Below are 24,012 nucleotides of genomic sequence, written 5' to 3' on the forward strand. Positions count from 1 at the left end.
GTGTGGTTAGACAGCGCTTGTGTTTCTCACCGACTTCATATGTGGCCCTGAACCCGGCCTGGGTGATTGATCCGTCAGACTTGAAGCGGATCCAGAGAGCATTGGAGGAGGACAGGATGGGGGCAGGGATGGTGTTGCCACAGTACTTCCCAATCAGAGGGTCTGTCTCTGTGGAACCGTCACGGATCTGGGAAACACAACCAGGAGAGTCAAACAGGAACAATGTTACGAGGACACAGAGATACAGGTACACACATCATAGCTAATCCCCCTCCCAGAGACAAAGCACCTTGACATCACCAACAATCTCAATCACAAACACACACATACACAGTTTTGTATTGCTATCCTTGTGGGGACCAAATTATTTATTCCCATCAAAATCATTTTTTCCTTAACCCCAAACCCTTAACCTAACCATAACCCTAACCTTACACCCTGAAATCCTAACCCTAAAACTACACCTAACTGTAATGCCTAACCATAACCTTAATTCTAATCCTAAACCTAACCTATCATTTTTCATTGTGGGGACTGGGAAATAGTCCCCAAATGTCAGAATTTCTTTGTTTTCCTATCCTTGTGAGGACTTCAGGTACCCACAAGGATAGATAAACAAAAACACACACACTACTGTACCTCCACATAGTCAAACACACAACCGCTGTGGGACTCCAAGTCCATGTGCGTGAAGTTGAGCGAGACAATCTCATTGGCCGGCAGGCGGATGACGTAGACACACTGGCGGTTGTGGGCGTAGTTATTGGGCCAGTTGGGGGAGATGATGATGCCCTCGCTCTCTGTAAAGGTTCCTCCACAACCAGGGTCAGCTAGAACAGAGAGAGACGGACACATGACCTTCAGTTGGAGAGGGAGATCCTTTAGAATAGCCTAGTCCCAGACCACTTTGGGATGTTTATGGAATTTATGGAATGACCATAAGAAGGAGCAAAACAGCACAAAGATCTGGGACCAAGAAAAGCTGCATATGACATTGCAAAACATAGAGAATCCTTGTAATAATCCTATCCTTATCAAAGGTCAGTTGTTAATAGTAGTTGATATGACAGAGATCTCTTACATGGAGAGGTGGTGTATGTGATGTGGAAGCCACGGTCAGAGTTAGAGAAGTCAGAGTGGAACCGGATCCATGCTGCAGGTCCCGTGGTCTGGAGAGGGGCGGGAGACACATTGTGGCAGTACTTCCCTAGAACCGTATCTTCTGGGAGTAGACCATCCCGAATCTAGAACACAGAACACAGAACCAAGGGCAGACAACCGTTACAGTAACAGACCTAGAACTTTCACAGTTGCGGATGAAAATGAAAAATCTTAATATTCACATAATGTGTGGGGGGCTATATATATATATATATATTCCATAGCTGAAGGGACATGTTGCCATGGTGCCTGCCTCACCTCCAGGTAGTCATAGTTACAGTCAGGGTGGTTTTCCAGGCTGAGGGTTCCGAAGGCAAAGGTGATGAGCAGGCCGGGGGCCACGTCAACCGTCCAATAGCAGTCGCGGTTGGGTGGATAGTTGCCAGGGTAACCAGGTGAGTTGATGTTACCGTAGGGTTCGGTCAACTCCCCGCCACATACTGGAGGTGGGACAAACAGGTACATATTGCCGTGAGGAGAGGACTGCACATGGGTAACGCCTGACTAAGCTATTTCAGGTAGATTGCAAATAATACATTTTGTCTAGGTCTCTTGCTAACACAGACACGCACAGGCACACACAAGCACAGACACACACCTGGTGTCTGTGAGGTCCAGGCCACAGTGAAGCCGCCTGCGTTGACGGAATGGTCAGAGCGGAACCAAAAGTACAATGCATTGTGGGAGCTGAAGAGCTCTGCGGGGGAGCTGGTACCGCAGTACTTCCCTAACTGATAGGCCGAGGCGCTCTCTCCATCGTGGATCTGAAGGAAGTCAAAGTTGCAGTTGGCACTGTTCTCCAGCTCAAAGTGAGGGAATGTGATCCGTAGAATCTGGGAAGAAATTAACACCACAGTATTAACACAGCATTAAAGAACTATTCCACTTCTCTTGTACTCACTCATCTTCTATAGCTACTTGGCGTGCACAATGAATAGAACAAATGTCACATATTGTTAGGCATTCAAATCAACAAATGCTTATTCCATGGGATACTGCATTACTACTGATGTAACAGCATATGCCAAACTCTTTGTTAGACTGTGAGTCGAGTCTTGTCATGTGTAGTCTGGTCCAGGACCTGCCGCGTGTAAGTGACTGTGTGGCATTAGATTACACCGACCTTGTTGACGTCTGTTCTGATGACCCAGGCACAGCTGACCTGGTGGTCATACTGGTCACTACCAGGGGTGTTGGGGTAGCTGAATGTACCAGCCGGGCCAGTCAGGTAGCCTCCACACACTGACAACACACACAGGTAAGTGAAGCACACAGTACACACACTGTACAAACACAGCAAAACGCCCTGAAATAAGTCCATTTCTCTTTATCATTCCATAAAGACACAGATATACATGCAAAGCAGTGACGGCACGAACACATGCACACACCTTGCTGTGCGGTCTGGCAAGTTGGCCCTGTCCACTGGTCAGTGCAGGTACAGGTGAATCCATTGAGTGCATCGTTGCAGGTACCTCCATTCTGACATGGGTTGCTGGCACACTCATTGACATTCTGGTCACAGTTCACCCCTCCCCAGCCAGGACTACAGGTACAGAGATACCCGTTGGATGTAGGCTGGGGGGATACAGCAAAAATGTTACCAAAACCCAATTATAAACAGGGTTTTTTCAAGCCCTGAATGCTGATTGACTGACAGCTGTAGTATATCAGACTGTATACCACGTATTTGACAAAACATGTATTTTTACTGGTCTAACTACGTTGGTACCCAGTTGATAATAGCAATAAGGCACCTTGGGTGTTTGTGGTATATGGCCAATTTACCACGGCTAAGGGCTGTATCCAGGCACTCCGCATTGCGTCGTGCATAAGAACAGCCCTTAGCCGTGGTATATTGGCCACATACTACACCCCCTCATGCCTTACTGCTTAAACAATATACTGTATAGATGAAAACTGGACTAATCATAGGTTAAGGAGTAAAATCCTGGTTCTGAGAAACTGTGAAGCTGCTAGAGTCCCATGTAACCCACGCTCACCACACACTGTCCGTTGACACATGGATTGTTGGTCTGGCAGATATTGCTGCTCTGGGTGCATCCTGTTGGGCCGTAGCCATTTCCTGTGTAGTCTGGGGGACAGGTGCACACTGGGAGGGTGGAGCCTGGAAGCACAGAGACATAGTCAGGATACCTGATTAACTCACTCACCATAACATTAAAAGACACAGGTGCATTTACTGGAGTGGGTATAAAGATGAGGGATAAGGGATACAGCACAAACAAGGACAATTTGTTAGAGAAATAAACCAAATCTCCCTAACTACCATGCAACAAAAGTATACTACATTTCCTCCCATAGGTGAATAGGTAATTGAGCTCTGGTGTCTCTGCTCTCTCAGCACTCACAGCCTCTACTCATGAGATAGCATCATAATCTAGTCTCCTGGCTGTAACAGTCTTCATAGTGGATGTCAGCCATTGTGGAGGTGAGAGAGAGCAGAGCTGTCAACGCCTGCTATAATGGCCCTGTCTTATCCTCACAGCCAGTGGTCATTAGGTGCCGTAAAGGTAGGTGTGTGTGTGTGCTTGTTTACCTGGAGTGGAAGAGCAGGTAGCAAGGGGGTAGCAGCCTCCATTGTTATTGGCACAGATGTTAGCCTGAGTGCAGGTTCTCCCATCTCCTTCATAGCCTGGATACAGATCAATCAATTAACCAATCAATCAATCCACCAATGAACCAGTGGGTCTATACATTAGTCAAAAAGCAAGATTTTGAATTATAAAAAAGGCCATCAAATACTGTTGAGCACAATGACTAATTATGAGAGACAGACAGGGACAGACGGAGGAGAGGTCGACAAAGTGAGATTGAAAACGAGAGAGACAGAAACTGAGCCAGAGGGGTAGAGAGTATACACACAGAGATCTCTGAATAGGGCTAGCGCTGAACACACTACATAGTCAGGCATCTGCTTTTCATCAGAGCTATATTACTGAAAACTACCAGGAGTCAGCTAGCATCCACCTGCCAGCTGGCATCCGCCGTAACCACGGACAGGAAAACAAGGACAGCTTTCTTCTGTGGTACACCAAATCCACCAGCTCAGTTTTGACTTTCAAACCAAGGGTTGTGTACGGATACTCTTACAGTAACCTGAGTAAGACCATGTTGGTCTAAATGCTGTGTATGTGTCACCAAGAGATCAGTTGTAGCAACAGAAAACCTTTTCTAACTCCTAGAAAAATACCAGAAAACAGTACAGAGAGGAAGGTAAAGAAAGAAGAGGGAGAGGATCCAGAAGACATTCCTCCAGATACAGATATGGGTACCTGGAGGACAGGTTCCACAGTGGAAGGAGCCCATGGTATTGAGACACTGGACCATGGGAGTAGTGGAGCATCCTCCGTTATTAGTGGAACACTCATTCACATCCAGACAGCTGTAGCCGTTGCCCTGCCATCCTGGGGGAATGCACAACACACAGTGCTAAGGACATTTACTGTAATACAGGAAATCATTGTTTATTACACAGTTAGGCAGTGGCATATTATTCAAGGTTACATTCACATTTAGTTTACAGATGCATTGTTTGTTGAAATGATATATAGTTTACTGATGCACACACACACACACACACACACAATAAGCATCATAAAGATCCCCACATCTTCACACATAGAACAGCCTGTGTTCCTCTGTAGAGTTCAGTTAATCACGATGGGGCTGTTCCCAGAGTAAAGAAATAGGACCCAGATCCCTTATTGTCAAAGTATCACTTGAGAGGGGCAGTCCCGCTAGGAGCTAAGGACAGCCGTTTCCAAATTATATTCAATAACGCTCACGAATCGCAAATCTTGTGTTTTCTTGTACTTTCCCAAGTTCAAACCCTAGAAATACAGTAAAGTACAGATTTGCTGGAGCAATGTCTTTGTCTTAAGAAGTACTCTTGTATAACTGAATTTGAGAGCACTTCGACTAAAGATCAAAACATGCTATTTTGGAAGATGGAAGAAGCATCCATCTGGCAACCACATGGAGGTAACCAACCATGACAGCCATTTTGGGTCAGCAAGCATCAGTTTGCTCAGACCTAATGCACAATATCATTGATGATAAGGAAACTGTGAGCACTGAGCGGCACTCACCAGCAGGACAGGAGCCGCAGTAGAAGGATCCCTGGGTGTTGTAACAGGTCACAGGGGGGTTGGTGGAGCAAGGCTTCTGGGCAAGGCTACACTCATCCACGTCTGAGATACAGGCCGGGTTGCCGGCTGGGGCCATCCAACCATCATCACAAACACACTTAAACTTGGGCTGGAAGGAAATAACACAACATGGCATGGCCTGGATTAATGTCAACTCCCATGAATAGAATATGTACAGAATGTGTACCGAGCACATTTAGATGCACTAGTAGTGAATCAATAATGTGAAATTCTATTTCCACGACGATCATGGCCTACTGAGCCGAGACTCAATAAGATTAGCAAAGGGCCTTTAAAATAAAATAAAGAGAGGATGAAGGCATCTTTGCCTATAAATAATTTATTTGATATTCAAGGGGTAAATGGTCATAGCTACTCCCATGTAAGACCACCGGCACTGTACTACTGCTAATGGATCGGTCCCTACTACTCAAAACCAGGCCTCAGATCTATCATCACTATGAAAAATAAGTGTTTCATTGCTCTAGTCTACTCTAATAAAATGATATAAACATTAAGGCTATGGTAGCTAGCAGTGCTAAATCTAATCCAGTAATTGCTTTCTTCACAGGGCATTTATCACATTAAACTAATTGTTTGACGCCAAGGGACCAGGGTGAAGACGTTGGCTGAAATAAATGACCTTGTCTAGACAGTCTTCATTAATTAAATGAAAGTATCTTTGGCTAGTTAAACAGGGCAGGCGACAGCTAAGTAAAAGAAAATCGGACAATTCGGTTTTTATACAGATGAGATCCATGAAATCAAATAGTAGACCAATACTGTTGAATGATGATTGACAGTTACCACATTCGGTGTGATTCTGTCTGCGTCGATGCATGTCCCATGGACACACAGGTCCTGGGCAGCACCCTGACAATCGTCATAGCGGGTTGTACACAGGGTACCAGACCACTCTGGTGAACAGGTGCAACTGGAAGAGAAATACAAGAAGACAGATTCAGTGTGTGTGTGTGTGTGTGTGTGTGTCTGTGTGTGTGTCTGTCTGTCTCAGTGTGTGTGTGTGTGTGTGTGTGTGGCCTCACGTAAAGGATCCAGGGGTGTTGATACAAGTGGCTCCATTCTGACATCCCTGAGAGGTCCCGACAAAGATCTGGCACTCATTCACATCCACAGCACAGATGGGACCCTGCAGACACACAAAACCAGATTTAAACAGGAATAACACATAAATGCAGCTTCGAAGCACACTCTCTCTCACTCCGTGTCAACTCCAGTGTCCACTTACCCCCCAGTTGCTGGGGCACATGCAGTGAAAAGAGTCCAGCAGGTCTAGGCAGGTGGCTCCATTCTGACAGGGATTACTGGTACATGTCTTTCTCTGGACCATCTTGGAGAGGCAGGAAGAGAGAGGAGGGGACAGAGGCAGAGGGTAAGGGTGAGAGGAAGAGGATAAGGGGTTTGGGAAATTAGGGAAATTATTATTTGTTATAATAAGAGTAAGATTCATCATACTCAATATGTAACATGTAAGAAGTAGGCCCTACTGTACTTACCTGTTCTAGTGCTGTCACTTTAGTTTCAAGTGATGACACCTTTGTGTTGAGCGTATTGAGTTGGTTAGTGACATCAGGGGACGTTCCACCTCCATTTTGTTTTATATTGTCGATGTCAGCTTTGTTGGTTTTGATCTGAAATTATATGAAGTAAGAGGTAAAGAAGACTTGGTATGGAAGTTTTGATGTTACATTTTCTTCACCATTATTAAATTATTGTTTTTAAAGAGTAATAACCATGCTACAATAAAATTAGATATTAATACTTTTTGATCTTTGGTCAAATGCTGGTTGAATTGCAGAGTCTGCTCTTTCTAAGTTGTTAATGATTCATAGTATCATGTGAAAACACTCGCTTGTAGAGATGTTGAGAGACAGAACAAAGTCCTGAACAGATGGAATATTTTGAAGAAAGTGCTTTTTGGACATATTTTCCTAAAGATAGTTACGTGAACAAGATAAGTGGATAAGAAAACGAAATAACTTCCCAATGTTCCAATTACCATATCTATGGTGACATCCACCACTTGATCTGATATGATTTCTACAACTTTAACAGAGACGGATGCCTTTCGATAAGATAGTACAAAATATGAAAACATTTGTACAAATTGTCTGTCAATGTGGATATGTTTATCCATTTAAGACTTTCTCTCGCGTGTGTGTACCTGACTCATCAGCTGAGTGAGGTCCTCATCTCCCACTTTGACACTGCCTGACCCTGAGGTCTGGAAGCGGATCTCTTTGTTATGGGTGGAAAATACCAGGTGACCGTTCTCTGATAACATGCGTGGCCTAGGAGGACCAGATATTTATTTCAAATCATTCATTTACATGTGAACAGATTTAATGTATCAACATTTTAATTGTACAGACACACACAACACGTACCACTATACAGAAGATATGATATAGCATGTAGGTTAGGCACTAAATGCTGTTAATCTTTTGGGGGGGGATTTCAATGACAAATGAGCTCATTCTCCAATAGCAATAGATTAAATGCACCCTTTGGAGGTGATGCTTGGTTGAGCTTTGAAGAGCAGAGTTGCTTGACTGAAGCGAAAATATTTCCAGATAACTACATTTTTACCCGTTGCAATAATGCGGAAGTTTATGTAACAAATTCAATCATTTTAGATAATTATTACATTACACAACTGCTTTTATCAGACACTGCATTCTTGCAGATTAACAAAATAAACTACAACCACAATTCCAACAACCACTGGCCATCACTAAAATCCTCTCATCACCAAACTCACTGGTCATTACTGATGTCCCTCTTGCTGCGAGGTCCTTGGGCGGTGTGCTCCCCTTGGTCACACTGTAGTCCAACCAGGAAGAGGAGGCCGAAGAGCAACCAGGAGAGCTGCTGTATCCGAGCCATGCTGAGAGAGTCTGGTCCCTGGACACCTGCTCTTCAGACACTATACTGCCGTACAGATCTGATATAACACTAATGCCTCTAGAAAGGGACAGGGGAGGACAGGGGTGCACTTTGTCCCTACTGGTCTTATGGAAGCAGGCATTGGCAGCCACATAGAACCATAAAACACCCAAACCTACTCAACGATGAAAGGGGGATGGGGGGGGGGGGGGGGACATTTTAAACACAATTATATACCGGTTATGTCCTTTTATTGGGTGACTGACACGAGCCATCACATGATTTAAGAGATGAATAACCAGAGGTTAAGGATAGGCTGGGGTGAACATTAGTTAGCTAACAGTAACACATGCAGGGACCTGGCTGTTTGAAGCTTATTCCTTAGTGTATGGTTCAAATGAGTGTACGTCCGAATGAGATGAGGAGTTTCTCTCATGTATAAAAGATTAAAGGTTTTTGAACTTCCTTGACAAACGAGGAAGGCTCAAATCATATTCATAATTACTGCCAAAAAGAAGAACCATCACAATACATACAAGTTGAGAAAATCAGAACAAAATAATGTAACAAAAAACATTTTATTTAATTCAGTTAGCAAAGGCATCTGCAAAGGTTGATTCCATGATTCTAATCCATGTCGTGTAGAACATCATTTACACAGTTTGGTCAATAAATACAGAATGCAACTTGTCCCGCTGGATCAACTGTGGACTGTAGGACAGACAGACTGTGGCTACATTATCTCAGTTATAAAACATACACTGGAAAACAGTATTTTTCCCGAGGCAGATAGTATTTTTTGTTAGGATACCATGAGTTGTATACACCTGGTTAGGATACCACGAGCTGCATATGCCTGGTTAGGATACCAAGAGTTCTATGAGCCGGGCGACCACATGTACATTCAGGCTATTCCCCAGGACTCGGTATTGCTGCTTGGTGGAAATGTTCTTTGGGACAGCTGCAAAAAAACAACACAAAATCATTACGTCACATATTATCCTATTATCCTATGAACAAGACTAAACAGATCCTGATTTCCAGGTTAGTTTTTCCCAATATTGTCAAGTGACTAAACAGTATTATGAGAATGCCCATACCTCATTAAAATCCTTAAGAGAGAGTCTATTGACACGTCTAAGGAACATAATGAAAAAACAACCATCAAAATGTGGGCTGCGTCTCAATCCACCAAGTCCGCCTATGTCGATCTTCCACATTTGTGGTGGAAGGTGGCCAAGCTACAGCTGTGTTTGTCAGATCATGAGACATCTCATTTTCTCACGAAAACGTCTGTAGCGTCCGAATGGAATGTCCTATAAAAAGGCCAAACCTTTGTAGGCCAGGGGTGACTCTCTCCGTTTTGCTCTGCGACCCCCATGTGTGATTGGGACTCGTCTGAAGGTAACACATACAAACTAATGGAAGTAGTTTTGAGCCAACAAAAATAAGGGGTTAAATACAGTGCATTCGGAAAGTATTAAGACCCCTTCAATTTTTCCACATTTTGTTACGTTACAGCCTTATTCTGTTTTACCTCAATCTACATACAAAACTCATAATGACAAAGCAAAAACAGATTGTAGAAATGTTTGTAAATTTATTACGCTTAAAAAAAGAATCACCTTATTTACATAAGTACTCAGACCCTTTGCTATGAGACTCTAAATTCAGCTCAGGTGAATCCATTTCCATTGATCATCCTTGAGATGTTTCTACAACTTGGGAGTCCAAAACATTTCTGCAGCATTGAAGGTCCCCCAGAACACAGTGGCCTCCCTCATTCTTAAATGGAAGAAGTTTGGAACCACCAAGACTCTTCCTAGAGCTGCTGCCCAGCCAAACTGAGCAATTGGGGAGATGTCCAAGACCCTGATGGTCACTCTGACAGAGCTCCAGAGTTCCTCTGAGATGGGAGAACCTTCCAGAAGGACAATCATCTCTCAGCACTCCACCAATCAAGCCTTTATGGTAGAGTGGCCAGACGGAAGCCACTCCTCAGTAAAAGGCACATGACAGCCCACTTGGAGTTTGCCAAAAGGCACCTAAAGGACTCTCAGAACATGAGATACAAGATTGAACTCTTTGGCCTGAGCGCCAAGCATCACGTCTGGAAGAAACCTGTCTCCATCCCTACGGTGGTGGAGCCATCATGCTGTGGGGATGTTTTTCAGCGGCAGGGACTGGGCGACTAGTCCTGATCGAGGGAAAGTAACAAAGTACAAAGAGGTCCTTGATAAAAACCTGCTCCAGAGCGCTTAGGACCTCAGATTTGGGGGGGGGGTTCACCTTCCAACAGGACAATGACCCTAAGCAACCGGTCATCAATGCAAAGGATGGCTACTCTGAAGAATCTCAAATATATTTAGATTTGTTTAACAGTTTTGGTTACTACATGATTACTACATGATTACATTGGTTTTATTTCATAGTTGTGTTGTCTTCACTATTATTCTACAATGTAGAAGATAGTAAAAATAAAGAAAAGCCCTGGAATGAGTAGGTGTCCACACTTTTGACTGGTACTGCATGTAAATGTTATATTTCAGTTTTTTAAATTTTAATACATTTGCAAACATTGAGCAAAAACAGGTTTTGGCTTTATCATTATGGGGTATTGTGAGTAGATTGAGGGGGGGGGGGGGGGCAATTTAGAATACATTTTAGAATAAGGCTTTAAAGTAACAAATGTGGAAAGTCAAGGGGTTTGTATGTGTACAAATTAAATTGTATATTTCCTGAGCTTTCTTATATCTCCTAGAAAAAGACAGACACTTCAAAACCTTATTCCTTATGATTTATTTTTTGACTCATTTTTTGGCCATTTATGAATGTCTTAGTCGATGCGTTTCTATAGTAGTAAAGACCAAATTCTGTATCTTAACCCAAACAAACATATCTATATATATTTTTTTATACCTAAAAGGGTCAAAAAATTTAATTATCCATGAAATGACCACCTTAAAACAATTCCATATGTTAGCTTAGTATTAAGATCCCTTCTTTTGTCATCCCATTAGCCCTCAGGCCCTTACTCTCTGGTCTCTCTCATCTTGTTACCTTGGCCGGCTTCCTACGTCCTCTACTCTCTAATTATATCACCAACCCAGAAAGCTCCTTACACTAAAACCTTTGCACAGAAACACACAACAGCCAACTAGGCTTAGCACTCACCGTAACTAACCTGGTTACATGGCGCAAACTACCAAGCGCAGAAGACTACGCATTAGCTGTGCTGTGTTTGCTGTGACGACAACAAACTAATTAACTAGTGTAGGCTGCGGGCTAGTTTTAATTTCAGCACTTTGTGAGTAAGGTCCCCACATGGCCTACAGGCCTATGATTTATGGAGTTTTGTACTGCATTTGATTGGACATATTCTTGATCGACTAACTAATCAAATAGACGTCTTATGTTATTGGCTAATGGGTGTGTATGACTCACTGAAGTGCTTGGGGAAGCCCATGAGGTTGGCTATCTCTCTGGGGGAGAAGTAGCGGAGCTTCAACCTGGACAGCTGATTTAGTTTCTCCTCATCAGACAGACACTCCGGAGACTTAAACGCTGCTTCCATCTGAGGGGAAACGCAAAACAAAGAATATATCTGTCATGGCAGAGCTCACCCTGTTCTCCTAGGCACATGCAACACCCTGCTCACTTCTGCTTCCTGTCACGTTAAATGTACACATTGTGACAGGTAATGGAGCAGCTAGGCAGGTCTAAGACCTACTAGACATTGCGAGGGTGGACGTATCCATAAGCTGGCTAAGTGATCTATTAGAAGACACGTGTGGCTTGTGTAAGGTTGTAAGGTCAAAAACCTACATCTGTTTCCATACAGGACTGAAGCACAGAGCCTGTTCCCTCAACGTAGTGTCCATAGCTGTGGAAAAATAGGGGACACAAAATCAGCAAATACTAAAGTTTACACAAGAATGATACCAACACATGGAAAACATGTAGGGTAAAATGCATGTTATCCCAGAAAAGATTAAGTGAGAGTATGATGTAAAGCTGTGCTACTCTACACTGTTTTTCTGCCACTGAAATCCTTCGGCGGGCCGCCTAGTGTTTTTTTCGGGTCGCCAAAGTGCAAACAGTGTGAAATAAATATATTCAATGCCTTCGGAAAGTATTCAGACACCTTGACTTTTTCCACATTGTTAGGTTACAGCCTTATTCTAAAGTTAATACCCTATAAAAAAAAAAGCAAAAACATTTTTTAAAAATGTGTTAATTTATTCAAAATTAAAAACGGAAATGACATTTACATAAGTATTCAGACGGTTTACTCAGTACTTAGTTGATGCACCGTAGGCAGTGATTACAGCCTCGAGTCTTCTTGGTCTATGACGCTACAAGCTTGGCACACCTGTATTTGGGGAGTTTCTCCCATTCCTCTCTGTAGGTCCTCTCAAGCTGTGTCAGGTACAGTATGATGAGGAGTGTTGCTGCACAGCTATTTTCAGGTCTCTCCAGAGAAAACTTTTTTGCTTTGTCATGTGTTATTGTGTGTAGATTGCTGAGGATATGTATTTATTTAATACATTTTACAATAAGGCTGTAACGTAACAAAATGTGGAAAAACGCAAAGGGTCTGAATACTTTTCCGAAGGCACTGTATATATATATATATTTTTAAATGAAATGTTATTAGAATAATGGGGATGGATAAACGCTTTCACTGCAAATTTAAAATGACTAAAAAACAGATATGAAGTATGTAGAAGATAATGAACCTGAATATTTTATATAATATAATCTTTGAAAATGAACAATTACCTAAATAAAAGCTAGACAGTCAGGGAGAATTGAAATTTCCTAAATTTCCTAAATTTCCCATTTAGCAGTATAGATTTTGTTATGTTTGAGCAAATGTACACAGCATTAGCCATGGCAAAATGCATAGAACTGCAGGAAATTAGCTTTAGCGGTAGACTCAGCGAAATAACATTGCCACAAGCAGCACTGTAGAGCGAGATTTATGTGTACGGGTTCGCTTCACACTTACAGAGCGGGAGCCACGAGACCAAAACCGGAGAAGTTGAGCCTCGCACAACGCTCTTTGTTGTTGCGGAAATTGACCCACTATGGTGTTTACTTTCTGCATCTACGTCAAGTCTACCTTTAAAACTGCAACATTTTCTCTCAGCTCCATAGCAGACTGTCGAATTGCAGGAAATTCCTTTAAAAGCTGAAAAAAATGTCTCTCAGCTCTATGGAGAAATGTTTTGAAATGCAGGAAATTTAGCTTAAAAATTCCTAAAAGTCACTACACCGCCAAGATGGGGGCCTCTAAAACATTCTCTGAAATTCAGCTGCACCGACGGGCTTACCACTTAAAGCCTTTTTTGATCCAGGAAAAAAAAAACTACTGTGTCTATGCTCCAGCGCAGCTTAATGCCATACCCTTTGGTGAAGCAGACAGATCTCCTGCAGGTGGGCCTGACTATATCCATGAGCAGAGCGTAGCGCAGCAAGGTCTTCGTGGGAAGGAGGTACTGCTCCATCTCCCCTTCTCCCTGGTCCTCCAGGTAGACACTGATCTGTCTGAGGGACTGGTCTCTGTTCTGACTGCTCTTCCTCTCAGTATCCTGAGCCCGCTCCAGCTTGTACAGGATACCACCTTCATCTTCCTTGTGATCTTCCTCTTGGTAGGCAGTTGAAGTAGGACTAGGTGAGATTGGAGAACTGGGCTCTAATAAGACCTTGTCTGCGGGTTGCGGGAAACCTTCCTGGATCTGGTCATGGGAGGAAATAAGTTTACCTCACATTATTTACTTGGTGGTGACAAAGACATAAAACCAGGATGTTGTCTACAAAATGTATATGAAGACAATGTTGCCCACAAAGTGTATGGAGCTACTGTCTTTCGGGAATGCAAAGTAGACATCAGTACATGTAGTTAGGTACATCCTATCCATAACATAATACAGATTGATGTTAAGGTGCCCGAGCCCCACCTCTGAAGTGGTGTGGAAGGAGAAAGATCCTGGTGATGCTTTGGCAATCATGAAATACCGGAGTCTGGAGTTGGGCATCCCCAGCTGTGAACAGAGATAGACAGAATGAAGATGTGTAAGCTCACTATGCTGCTCATCATTTCAATATAAGCAAATGTAAAGAAACGTGATGTCTTACACATGTAGGAGAAACCATGAGCTCCTGATAGTTGTATCCACATTCCTTTAGCGTTTTCACCAAAGAGTCTCTAGGCAGAGTAGAAAAAACTATTCAGACATCACTCTTGGCATACCTTCTGCCATCTCACAGACAACGTAAGATCATATTTTTTTTTTTACAAGACTGTAGTAAATGCACTGTACATGACAGTTGAAAAGTAAAGGGGCTCTAGAGAAATGATGTGGTAACCAAAATAAAAAAAATTGCATTTAGCTGAAAAATGTATAGGCCTACAGGACTTAGTAGAGAAGTGGGCTCTCTGGTGCTCAGAGAAAGTTTTGTACACTGATCTGATCCACAGCGACAGAGAAAGGCTAAACACACAGCCTGTCCCGGGACCCCATTGGCCACCAACAGGGTAACCATGGCGACCTTCCAGAGCAGGGGACTCCCGTCTCCATGGTTACCTGGCGGAGGACGTCTCAAAGCCTTTCACGTTCTCCAGCAGAATGAAGCGTGGCAACTTGATGAGCCTACAGGGAAAGATGAGGGTCAAACCACACAGCATGTATTTATTCATTAAAATAAAGACATAATTCAGAGAGGTGAATTCATATTGATGCTAATATTATTACTCTGAATGTGCAATATGCAACAGGATATTATTACATCAGTCTATCTATGAACAGAATGTAATGAGTAAGAAAATGACATGGTCACGATGGTGTCGAACAATGGTTTCAGTGGCCAGGAACTGAATTAATGACTCCAGAAATAGCTACTAGCTAGGCAACAAAGAGGGGAAACTGAGTAACTACAGTAGAGGAAAAGAATGAATGAACTTCAATCCTATGGCTAGAAATAGTACAAAACAGAGTAGGCCTATTGGCTACCTATAAAACAAACAAGGCCTTGGAAAGAGTGACCAAGAGGAAAGATGAATAGGGAGTGTAAATGTATGTGTCTAACCTTGGTAGAAGGTCGAGGATGTAGAGAAAGCTCTTGGTTCTGGGGTCAGATATGTCACCTTGTAACCCAATCCTACAGAGAGGAAGACAATTGCAGTGTCCCTTCATCAACACATCTATGAAGAGATTATCTGTACATGCTAACACCAGGTCTTAGGGACATGTGTACACACACATACACACACGCACACGCACGTACCTAGTGAAAGGTTGGCATGGAGGGCTCATCAAGATCATATCAAACGCCAGTTTGTTGAAATCATCCAATGTCATTCCCTGAAACCAAAACAAAAATACTTTGAAGCGACACAAAATGACAGATACAGTTTTGGTTTTAATTGATTAAAAAAACAGCGTTTCATCTTCTACTCAAAGCTGTGATTGTGCTATGGAATTATGGCTGATTGAGAGCTTTCTATGTAAGCCATTGCTACTGTATATAAGACTGATTATGAAAGCAACGATTTATATAAAAGTATTTAGTCAGCCACCAATTGTGCAAGTTCTCCCACTTAAAAAGATGAGAGGCCTGTAATTTTCATCATTTGATAACCTGTCGATTTTGCAGGTTTTCCTACTTACAAAACATGTAGAGGTCTGTAATTTTCATCATAGGTACACTTCAACTGTGAGAGACGGAATCTAAAACAAAAATCCAGAAAATAACATTGTATGATTTTTAAGTAATTAATTTGCATTTTATTACATGACATAAGTATTTGATACATCAGAAAAGCAGAACTTAATTTTTGGTACAGAAACCTTTGTTTGCAATTACAGAGATCATAAGTTTCCTGTAGTTCTTGACCAGGTTTGCACACACTGTAGCAGGGGTTTTTGCCCACTCCTCCATACAGACCTTCTCCAGATTCTTCAGGTTTCGGGGCTGTCGCTGGGCAATACGGACTTTCAGCTCCCTCCAAAGATTTTCTATTGGGTTCAGGTCTGGAGACTGGCTAGGCCACTCCAGGACCTTGAGATGCTTCTTACGGATGTAAGATGTTTCCACCTCCATGCTTCACGGTTGGGATGGTGTTCTTGGGGTTGTACTCATCCTTCTTCTTCCTCCAAACACGGCAAGTGGAGTTTAGACCAAAAAGCTCTATCTTTGTCTCATCAGACCACATTACCTTCTCCAATTCCTCCTCTGGATCACCCAGATGGTCATTGGCAAACTTCAGACGGGCCTGGACATGCGCTGGCTTGAGCAGGAGGACCTTACGTGTGCTGCAGGATTTTAATTCATGACGGCGTAGTGTGTTACTAATGGTTTTCTTTGAGAATGTGGTCCCAGCTCTCTTCAGGTCATTGACCAGGTCTGCCGTGTAGTTCTGGGCTGATCCCTCACCTTCCTCATGATCATTGATGCCCCATGAGGTGAGATCTTGCATGGAGCCCCAGACCGAGGCTGATTGACAGTCAACTTGAACTCCTTCCATTTTCTAATAATTACGCCTACAGTTGTTGCCTTCTCACCAAGCTGCTTGCCTGTTGTCCTGTAGCCCATCCCAGCCTTGTGCAGGTCTACAATTTTATCCCTGATGTCCTTACACAGCTCTCTGGTCTTGGCCATTGTGGAGAGGTTGGAGTCTGTTTGATTGAGTGTGTGGACAGGTGTCTTTTATACAGGTAATGAGTTCAAACAGGTGCAGTAAATACGGGTAATGAGTGGAGAACAGGAGGGCTTCTTAAAGAAAAACGAACAGGTCTGTGAGAGCCAGAATTCTTACTGGTTGGTTGGTGATCAAATACTTACGTCATGCAATATAATGCAAATGAATAACTTCAAAATCATACAATGTGATTTTCTGGATTTTTGTTTTAGATTCCGTCTCTCACAGTTGAAGTGTACCTATGATTAACATTACAGACCTCGACATGCTTTGTAAGTAGGAAAACCTGCAAAATCGGCAGTGTACCAAATACTTGTTCTCCCCACTGTGTGTATATATATATGTATTACACACAGTTGAGTCGGAAGTTCACATACACCTTAGCCAAATACCTTTAAACTCAGTTTTTCACAATTCCTGACATTTAATCATAGAAAAAAATCTCTGTCTTGGGTCAGTTAGGATCACCACTTGATTTTAAGAATGTGAAATGTAAGAATAGAGAAAAAAAAATCTGCTTTTATTTCTTTCATCACATCCCCAGTGGGTCAGAAGTTTACATGCACTCAATTAGTACTTGGTTGCATTGCCTTTAAATTGTTTAACTTGGGTCAAACATTTTGGGTAGCCTTCAAAAACCTTCCCACAATAAGTTGGGTGAAATTTGGCCCATTCCTCCGGACAGAGCTGGTGTAACTGAATCAGGTTTGTTGGCCTCCTTGCTCGCACACACTTTTTCAGTTCCCACAAATGTTCTATAGGGTTGAGGTCAGGGTGTGATGGCCACTCCAATACCTTGACTTTGTTGCCATTTTGCCACAACGTCAGAAGTATGCTTGGGGGTCATTGTCCATTTGGAAGACCCATTTGCGACTAAGCATAATTTCCCCTCTCATGATGCCATCTATTTTGTGAAGTGCACCAGTCCCTCCTGCAGCAAAGCACGCCCACAACATGATGCTGCCACCCCTGTGCTTCACATTGGGATGGTGTTCTTTGGCTTGCAAGCATCCCCCTTTTATCTCTAAACATAACAATGGTTATTATGGCCAAACAGTCCTATTTTTGTTTCATCACACAAGAGGACATTTCTCCAAAAAGTACAAATCTTTGTCCCCATGTGCAGTTGCAAACTGTAGTCTGGCTTTTTTTATGCCAGTTTTGGAGCAGTGGCTTCTTCCTTTCTGAGCGGCCTTTCAGGTTATGTCGATATAGGATTTGTTTTACTGTGGATATAGATACTTTTATACCCATTTCCTCCAGCATCTTCACAAGGTCCTTTGCTGTTGTTCTGGGATTGATTTGCACTTTTCGCACCCAACGTGGTACCTTCAGGCGTTTGGAAATTGCTCACAAGGATGAACCAGACTTGTGGAGGTCTACAATTTTCTTTCCTGAGGTCTTGGCTGATTTCTTTAGATTTTCTCATGATGTAAAGCAAAAAGGCACTGAGTTTGAAGGTAGGCCTTGAATCCATAGGTACACCTCCAATTGACTCAAATGATGTCAATTAGCCTATCAGAAGCTTCTAAAGCCATATAATTTTCTGGAATTTTCCAAGCTGATTAAAGGCACAGTCAACTTAGTGTATGTAAACTTCTGACCCACTGGAATTGTGATACAGTGAATTATAAGTGAAATAATCTGTCTTGTAAACAATTGTTGGAAAAATTACTTGTGTCATGCACAAACTAGATGTCCTAACCGACTTGCCAAAACTATAGTTTGTTAACAAGAAGTTTGTGGAGTGGTTGAAAAACAAGTTTTAATGACTCCAACCTAAGTATATGTAAACTTCCGACTTCAACTGTATGTACACATGTATAAAACATTAAGAACACCATCCTAATATTGAGTTGCACCCCCCTTTTGCCCTCAGAACACCCTCAATTCATCAGGGCATGGACTCTATAAGGTGTTGAAAGCTTTCCACAGGGATGCCGGCCCATGTTGACTCCAACGCTTCCCACAGTCGTACCAAGTTTGGCTGGATGTCCTTTGGATGGTGGACCATTCTTGATACACAAATATTGAGCGTGAAAAACCCAGCAGCTTCGCAGTTCTTGACACAAACTGGTGCGCCTGGCACCTACTACCATAACCCATTCAAAGGCACTTATGTTAAATCTTTGTCTTGCCCATTCACCATCTGCAAAGGACACATACACAATCCATGTCTCAATTGTCTCAAGGCAACAACAAAAAAATCCATATTTAACCGTTCTCCTCCCCTTAATCTACACTGATTGAAGTGACATCACTAAGGGATCACAGCTTTTACCTGGTCAGTCTATGTCATGGAAACCTACTCAGTGTAAGTCTGTGTGTAACCATTAACTCTCAGTGGTATGCACATAACATGAATCTCTATTTTTACAACCAATAAAATATTTGGTAACATCATACTAAAAGCCTGCAGGTATACTGCTGTGTAAATGTGTTATAAGCATTCAGGCTTATGAGCCTTTATATTGCCTTCAGTTAAGGTTATGTCCCTGGATTTAAGACACTACAATAACATCATTTCCATTTACTTCTGGGCAATTCTACGGAAAGGGAAGCAGGTCTAGTCACTTTAAAAGCATGCATGCCAAACAAAAAATATTGATTAACAAACCATACAACTCTATGCAAAATGACTGGGCCTACTTTCAAACTGTACACAGAAAATGCAGATGCAAGGTTTGGTAACAGAATTACGGTATAATCTCTTTAAATGTTATTCTGTTACCAAACTTTGTATGTGCACATTTCTTCCTGTAAATCCAGGCTGTATCACAACTGGCCGTGATTGGGAGTCCTATAGTACACACACACACACACACACGTTTGGGGTCACTTAGAAATGTCCTTGTTTTTGGGGGGGGGGGGGGGAGCTATTTTTTTGTCCATTAAAATAACATCAAATTGATCAGAAATACAGTGTAGACATTAGTCATTTACAACATTAACATTGTAGCTGGAAACGGCTGGCTTTTAATAGAATATCTACATAGGCGTACAGAGGCCAATTATCAGCAACCATCACTCCTGTGTTTCAATGGCATGTTGTATTAGATAATCCAAGTTTATAATTTTAAAAAGGCTAATTGATCATTAGAAAACCCTTTTGCAATTATGTTACCACAGCTGAAAACTGTTGTCCTGATTAAAAAAGCAATAAACCATCCTTCTTTAGACCAGTTGAGTACCCACAAAAGACCAGTCTCAACGTCAACAGTGAAGAGGCGACTCCAGGATGCTTGCCTTCTAGGCAGAGTTGCAAAGACAAAGGTAATATCTCAGGCTGGCCAATAAAAAGAAAAGATTAAGATGGGCAAAAGAACACAGACACTGGACAGAGAATCTCTGCCTAGAAGGCCAGCATCCCGGAGTCGCCTGTTCACCGTTGACGTTGAGACTGGTGTTTTGTGGGTAGTATTTAATGAATCTGCCAGTTGAGGACTTGTGAGGCGGCTGTTTCTCAAACTAGAAACTATAATGTTCTTGTCCTCTTACTCAGTTGTGCACAGGGGCCTCCCACTCCTCTTTCTATTCTGGTTAGAGACAGTTTCTTTAAAAAACAAGGACATTTCTAAGTGACCCTAAACTTTTGAACGCTAGTGTATATAAAAAAAATATATTTTAATTACATTTTTATATATGTGTTTTGGTAAAATGTGTTAAATATAGTAATTGTGCATAGAGTTCTATGGTTTGTTAAACTTTAAAATCAATGTTTTTTGTTTGGTATATATTTTAAAGTGTAAAAAAATTAAAATAAAATCTCAGCATAATTCCGTTACCATGGAATTGCCCTTCTGCTTTCACTGAAACTCTGGGCTAGTTTGAAGAGTGACGCATAGACCTATAACAGCATGAATATTCTATCCTGTTAGGAACACAGTGCAAGTTGTGCATCATGTCTGACTGGATGCTGACAGAGCACACAACCTTTACCCCTCACTTAACTGCTCCTCAGTTACTAAATGACCTCAAACAGCCTATTAAAACACAAGTCATGGGATTATGTGGGGAAAAGACAAACAAACAAATACATCCTAGACTATGCAACACTAAAGGAGTAGGCCCTCTCTCAATGGGTCTTCCACCAAGTCAGTGACTTTTCAGACATTTTGAAAAAACTTTGGATTTCACATTAGTTTTTACATTCTGTCATAAAGAGCACGTTTAATTTAATAAAAAACAAGTTTTCCCATCTCAAGAGGTTAAACGAAGAATGACTATACTAAGTGCCAAATAAAGTAATAAGGTTGACGATATCCTCATAAATCAGCCATAAATCCCCTTGTGACAGGGGGAATGGAAGGTTGGGCAGGAATTGAATGCAAGCTTCACAAAGAAATGTATCTAGCTTGTATCTATGCACACCATGGTTGATGTGTTATGCTCGATCCGCTGGGTTTTCCAGTACAAAACAGCAAATGGCCAAAAAGAACAGAACCAGCTCACCAGCTTTTACACTATGATTCGAGTATTAGATGATCAATGTTTCTTCATCATTTTATTTTTTAAGAAATAGTTTCCATGTTAAAAAGAGAGTTCCGTTCACAGGGTTTGCCTTCAAATTAGGGACAGAAGTAAATTAATCAGTAGGCTAATCACATGAAATAGCCTAAATAAGAATCTTCATAAATGACTGTCAAAACAACAAAATAACCACAGCTTTACAATGATGTTGAACACATGGAGAAATGTTAGGGTTAAGTGGGTTCAAATCTTCCTAGTAGTAACAGAGGGTGCAGAGAGGGACATGTCAAAATGCAGAATTTTGACACTTTAGTAAGTCTATATTTATAATAACAGTCTGATTGAATTAGCCATATGGTCTATATTAAAAAGGGTGCTTCATTTAATATAACAGGCTTTTAAAATGCAATATTTGTGCACAATTTCTACTTAAAATATAAAATGGACACGAAAGGCATTCATTTTGTGATACGCCCCCACTATTAATAAAGCATATTTATCCAAATTAACAATCTTGTGTCAATAACAGCTACTCTTGTATAAGGACTAGACTAATTGACAAGAATTCCATGCTGGTTTCTATTATCCAGGTGAAAGATCACTTAAACTCATCTAAGAATAGTAACAGCGAAATGACTGAATTATCTACACATGTCAGCAAAGTGCTTCCTTTTGAAACGAAGACAACATTTAGAAGGTTACAGCTTAAAAGAAATGTTCCGGAACTTTGGCGACTACTAAGTGTTTTTTTAAACCTCCCGCTTTGGGCTGGATGTGTCAATGTGTAGTTCATAATTTATGAGCAGAATTACTGTCTTGCCCTAATTAACCACGAAAACCCTAGTTTGAAAGTGACTGCTTTTCTGGAAGCTGTGCCATTTTCCCTACATTTTGTCTGGGCTAATTTGAAGAGAGTGACATATAGACCTATAACTGCTTGACTATTCTATATTATTAGAAAGACAGTGCAAGTTGTGCATCATGACTGACTGGATGCTGCCAGAGCAGACAACCCTACATTTTCCCCCATGTGGGCCAGCCCCCTAGCAATTCAAATTCTAGCCAACGAACATCAGCCCCTCACCATTTGAGTGACCGCTAGCAAGATGCACACAGCAGAGTGAGCGAGAGAGTGTATTGATGTGGTGCACATATGTGAAGTAGTACACAATATTCAGGGACCACTTTTCGCTCATGAGGCTACTTTCAGATCTATTTGCTAAAAAGTATACAAATGTAGCAGATAATCTCTTTAACCTAAAATCGCTGTTTGATTGAGATACTTTAGTAAGAATTTTCATATCCTTTAATTTTAACCTTGGCACTTTGAATGTCTCTCAAAGTGCAGGTGTATGTGACTTAACATGAGCTGACAATTTCAGTTAAATTGTTTATTTCCTTTGGTAAAGTGTGCCCCAGAAGTGTAGCCTGTTGGTTAAGATTGCAGTATGGCAACTCTTGTGAACCCGGGACCTCAATGACAGGTCTAAGAGTGCTCACCTCTATGGTCTTGGGAAGTAAAGGAGTGTTGGGGAAGTTGTGTTTGTAGATCTCATTGGCTGTGGTGTTCACATCCACTGCAGCTACCACCTTTGCTGCCACACCACTCTCTGCACAGAGAAAGAAATAGGAGTGTAAATCAACATGAAAAACTGACTTGTCTAGTTAAATAAAGGTTAAATAAAAATTACAAAATAAAAAGATGGACAGCTAATTTACAACAGTAGGCACTAAGGTCTAGTGGTTTGCTGATGAGCCTGGTAATCTAACGATCAACAGGTATTGTCCCATAGACTTTATGAATACCGACAGTGACACCTGTTGAAAGCCAAAGCATGACAGGCTGCGTCAACTTTCGGATTCCAAATTAACGTCACTGCCTGAGCAAAGCGTACACTCGTTCACTTCCTCACTAAATTGAAAGGAAATAACTGGTATAAGAAATATGGTAGACATACCCGCTAGCCATGCTTCCACTAACGAAATAAACTCCACAGTTGAAACTTCTTTCACCATGGAGTAGAGTTTAGTCCACTATGCCTCCACCAATCCAATGCTTTAAGATTTGTGGGGAGTAGTGAACGAGTGCACACTTCAAGAAAAAGTTGCTTTATTGGAAATAAAAAGGGTTAGTTGGCTGGACAGGTGCTATTAACCTTGGTCAATTGAGCATGAGCGAGAGTTGGGGTAAATTTGCGAGATTTACTAGGCGAGAAGCTAGCTACAAATCAATTTCCAGTCATCTTTGCAAACAATAACTTAGTATTTGCTCTCCAATTAAGAACAAGATAACGCTAGCTAGCTATCAACAGTAAGAAAACCATTTACTTGCTACCGTTAGCGGACGCGGCTAGCCATTTTATAGCATGCTTGGACACAAAAAGACAGTCAGACTCACAAGTGACTAGCTAACAGTTACATATTTCACATAACGTTACCTGTTAATGCATAATGCATTCCTCCGATTCCGCTGTACAATTCTAGTACTCTGAGGTTTTCCATGTTTGGTCCCTAGTTGAGCTATCTAGGTTTAACAGCATACACATTGTAAACAAGCATTACTGGTGCGTTTCCGATCAGAGTAGAGTACTAAAAGAA

General features: G+C 41.8%; 1 protein-coding gene across 2 annotated transcripts in view; it reads right to left on the reverse strand.

Annotated features, from left to right (window-relative positions):
- Positions 1 to 24,012, reverse strand: part of cubn (cubilin (intrinsic factor-cobalamin receptor)) — a 66,596-nt gene extending 42,584 nt beyond the window's left edge. The window contains exons 1-27 of one of the 2 annotated variants that reach the window (XM_020509116.2): positions 23,853 to 24,002; positions 22,915 to 23,024; positions 15,531 to 15,607; positions 15,333 to 15,404; positions 14,831 to 14,896; positions 14,382 to 14,451; positions 14,204 to 14,287; positions 13,650 to 13,981; positions 12,066 to 12,123; positions 11,685 to 11,814; positions 8,116 to 9,201; positions 7,519 to 7,645; positions 6,851 to 6,985; positions 6,583 to 6,684; positions 6,380 to 6,483; positions 6,141 to 6,267; positions 5,274 to 5,442; positions 4,458 to 4,589; positions 3,722 to 3,817; positions 3,165 to 3,289; positions 2,553 to 2,739; positions 2,285 to 2,403; positions 1,760 to 1,994; positions 1,420 to 1,601; positions 1,082 to 1,244; positions 640 to 830; positions 31 to 187 (exon numbers count right to left, since the gene is read on the reverse strand). In XM_020509116.2, the coding sequence (XP_020364705.1) occupies positions 31 to 187; positions 640 to 830; positions 1,082 to 1,244; positions 1,420 to 1,601; positions 1,760 to 1,994; positions 2,285 to 2,403; positions 2,553 to 2,739; positions 3,165 to 3,289; positions 3,722 to 3,817; positions 4,458 to 4,589; positions 5,274 to 5,442; positions 6,141 to 6,267; positions 6,380 to 6,483; positions 6,583 to 6,684; positions 6,851 to 6,985; positions 7,519 to 7,645; positions 8,116 to 8,240 (2,476 nt within the window). In that variant the 5' untranslated portion in view covers positions 8,241 to 9,201; positions 11,685 to 11,814; positions 12,066 to 12,123; ... (6 more) ...; positions 22,915 to 23,024; positions 23,853 to 24,002. Of the gene's footprint in view, positions 1 to 30; positions 188 to 639; positions 831 to 1,081; positions 1,245 to 1,419; positions 1,602 to 1,759; positions 1,995 to 2,284; positions 2,404 to 2,552; positions 2,740 to 3,164; positions 3,290 to 3,721; positions 3,818 to 4,457; positions 4,590 to 5,273; positions 5,443 to 6,140; positions 6,268 to 6,379; positions 6,484 to 6,582; positions 6,685 to 6,850; positions 6,986 to 7,518; positions 7,646 to 8,115; positions 9,202 to 11,684; positions 11,815 to 12,065; positions 12,124 to 13,649; positions 13,982 to 14,203; positions 14,288 to 14,381; positions 14,452 to 14,830; positions 14,897 to 15,332; positions 15,405 to 15,530; positions 15,608 to 22,914; positions 23,025 to 23,852 lie in introns of those variants that run through there. The other variant, XM_020509117.2, reaches the window with a different exon arrangement.

The sequence above is a fragment of the Oncorhynchus kisutch genome, linkage group LG18, assembly GCF_002021735.2.
Source record: "Oncorhynchus kisutch isolate 150728-3 linkage group LG18, Okis_V2, whole genome shotgun sequence".
NCBI classification, from domain to species: Eukaryota; Metazoa; Chordata; class Actinopteri; order Salmoniformes; family Salmonidae; genus Oncorhynchus; species Oncorhynchus kisutch.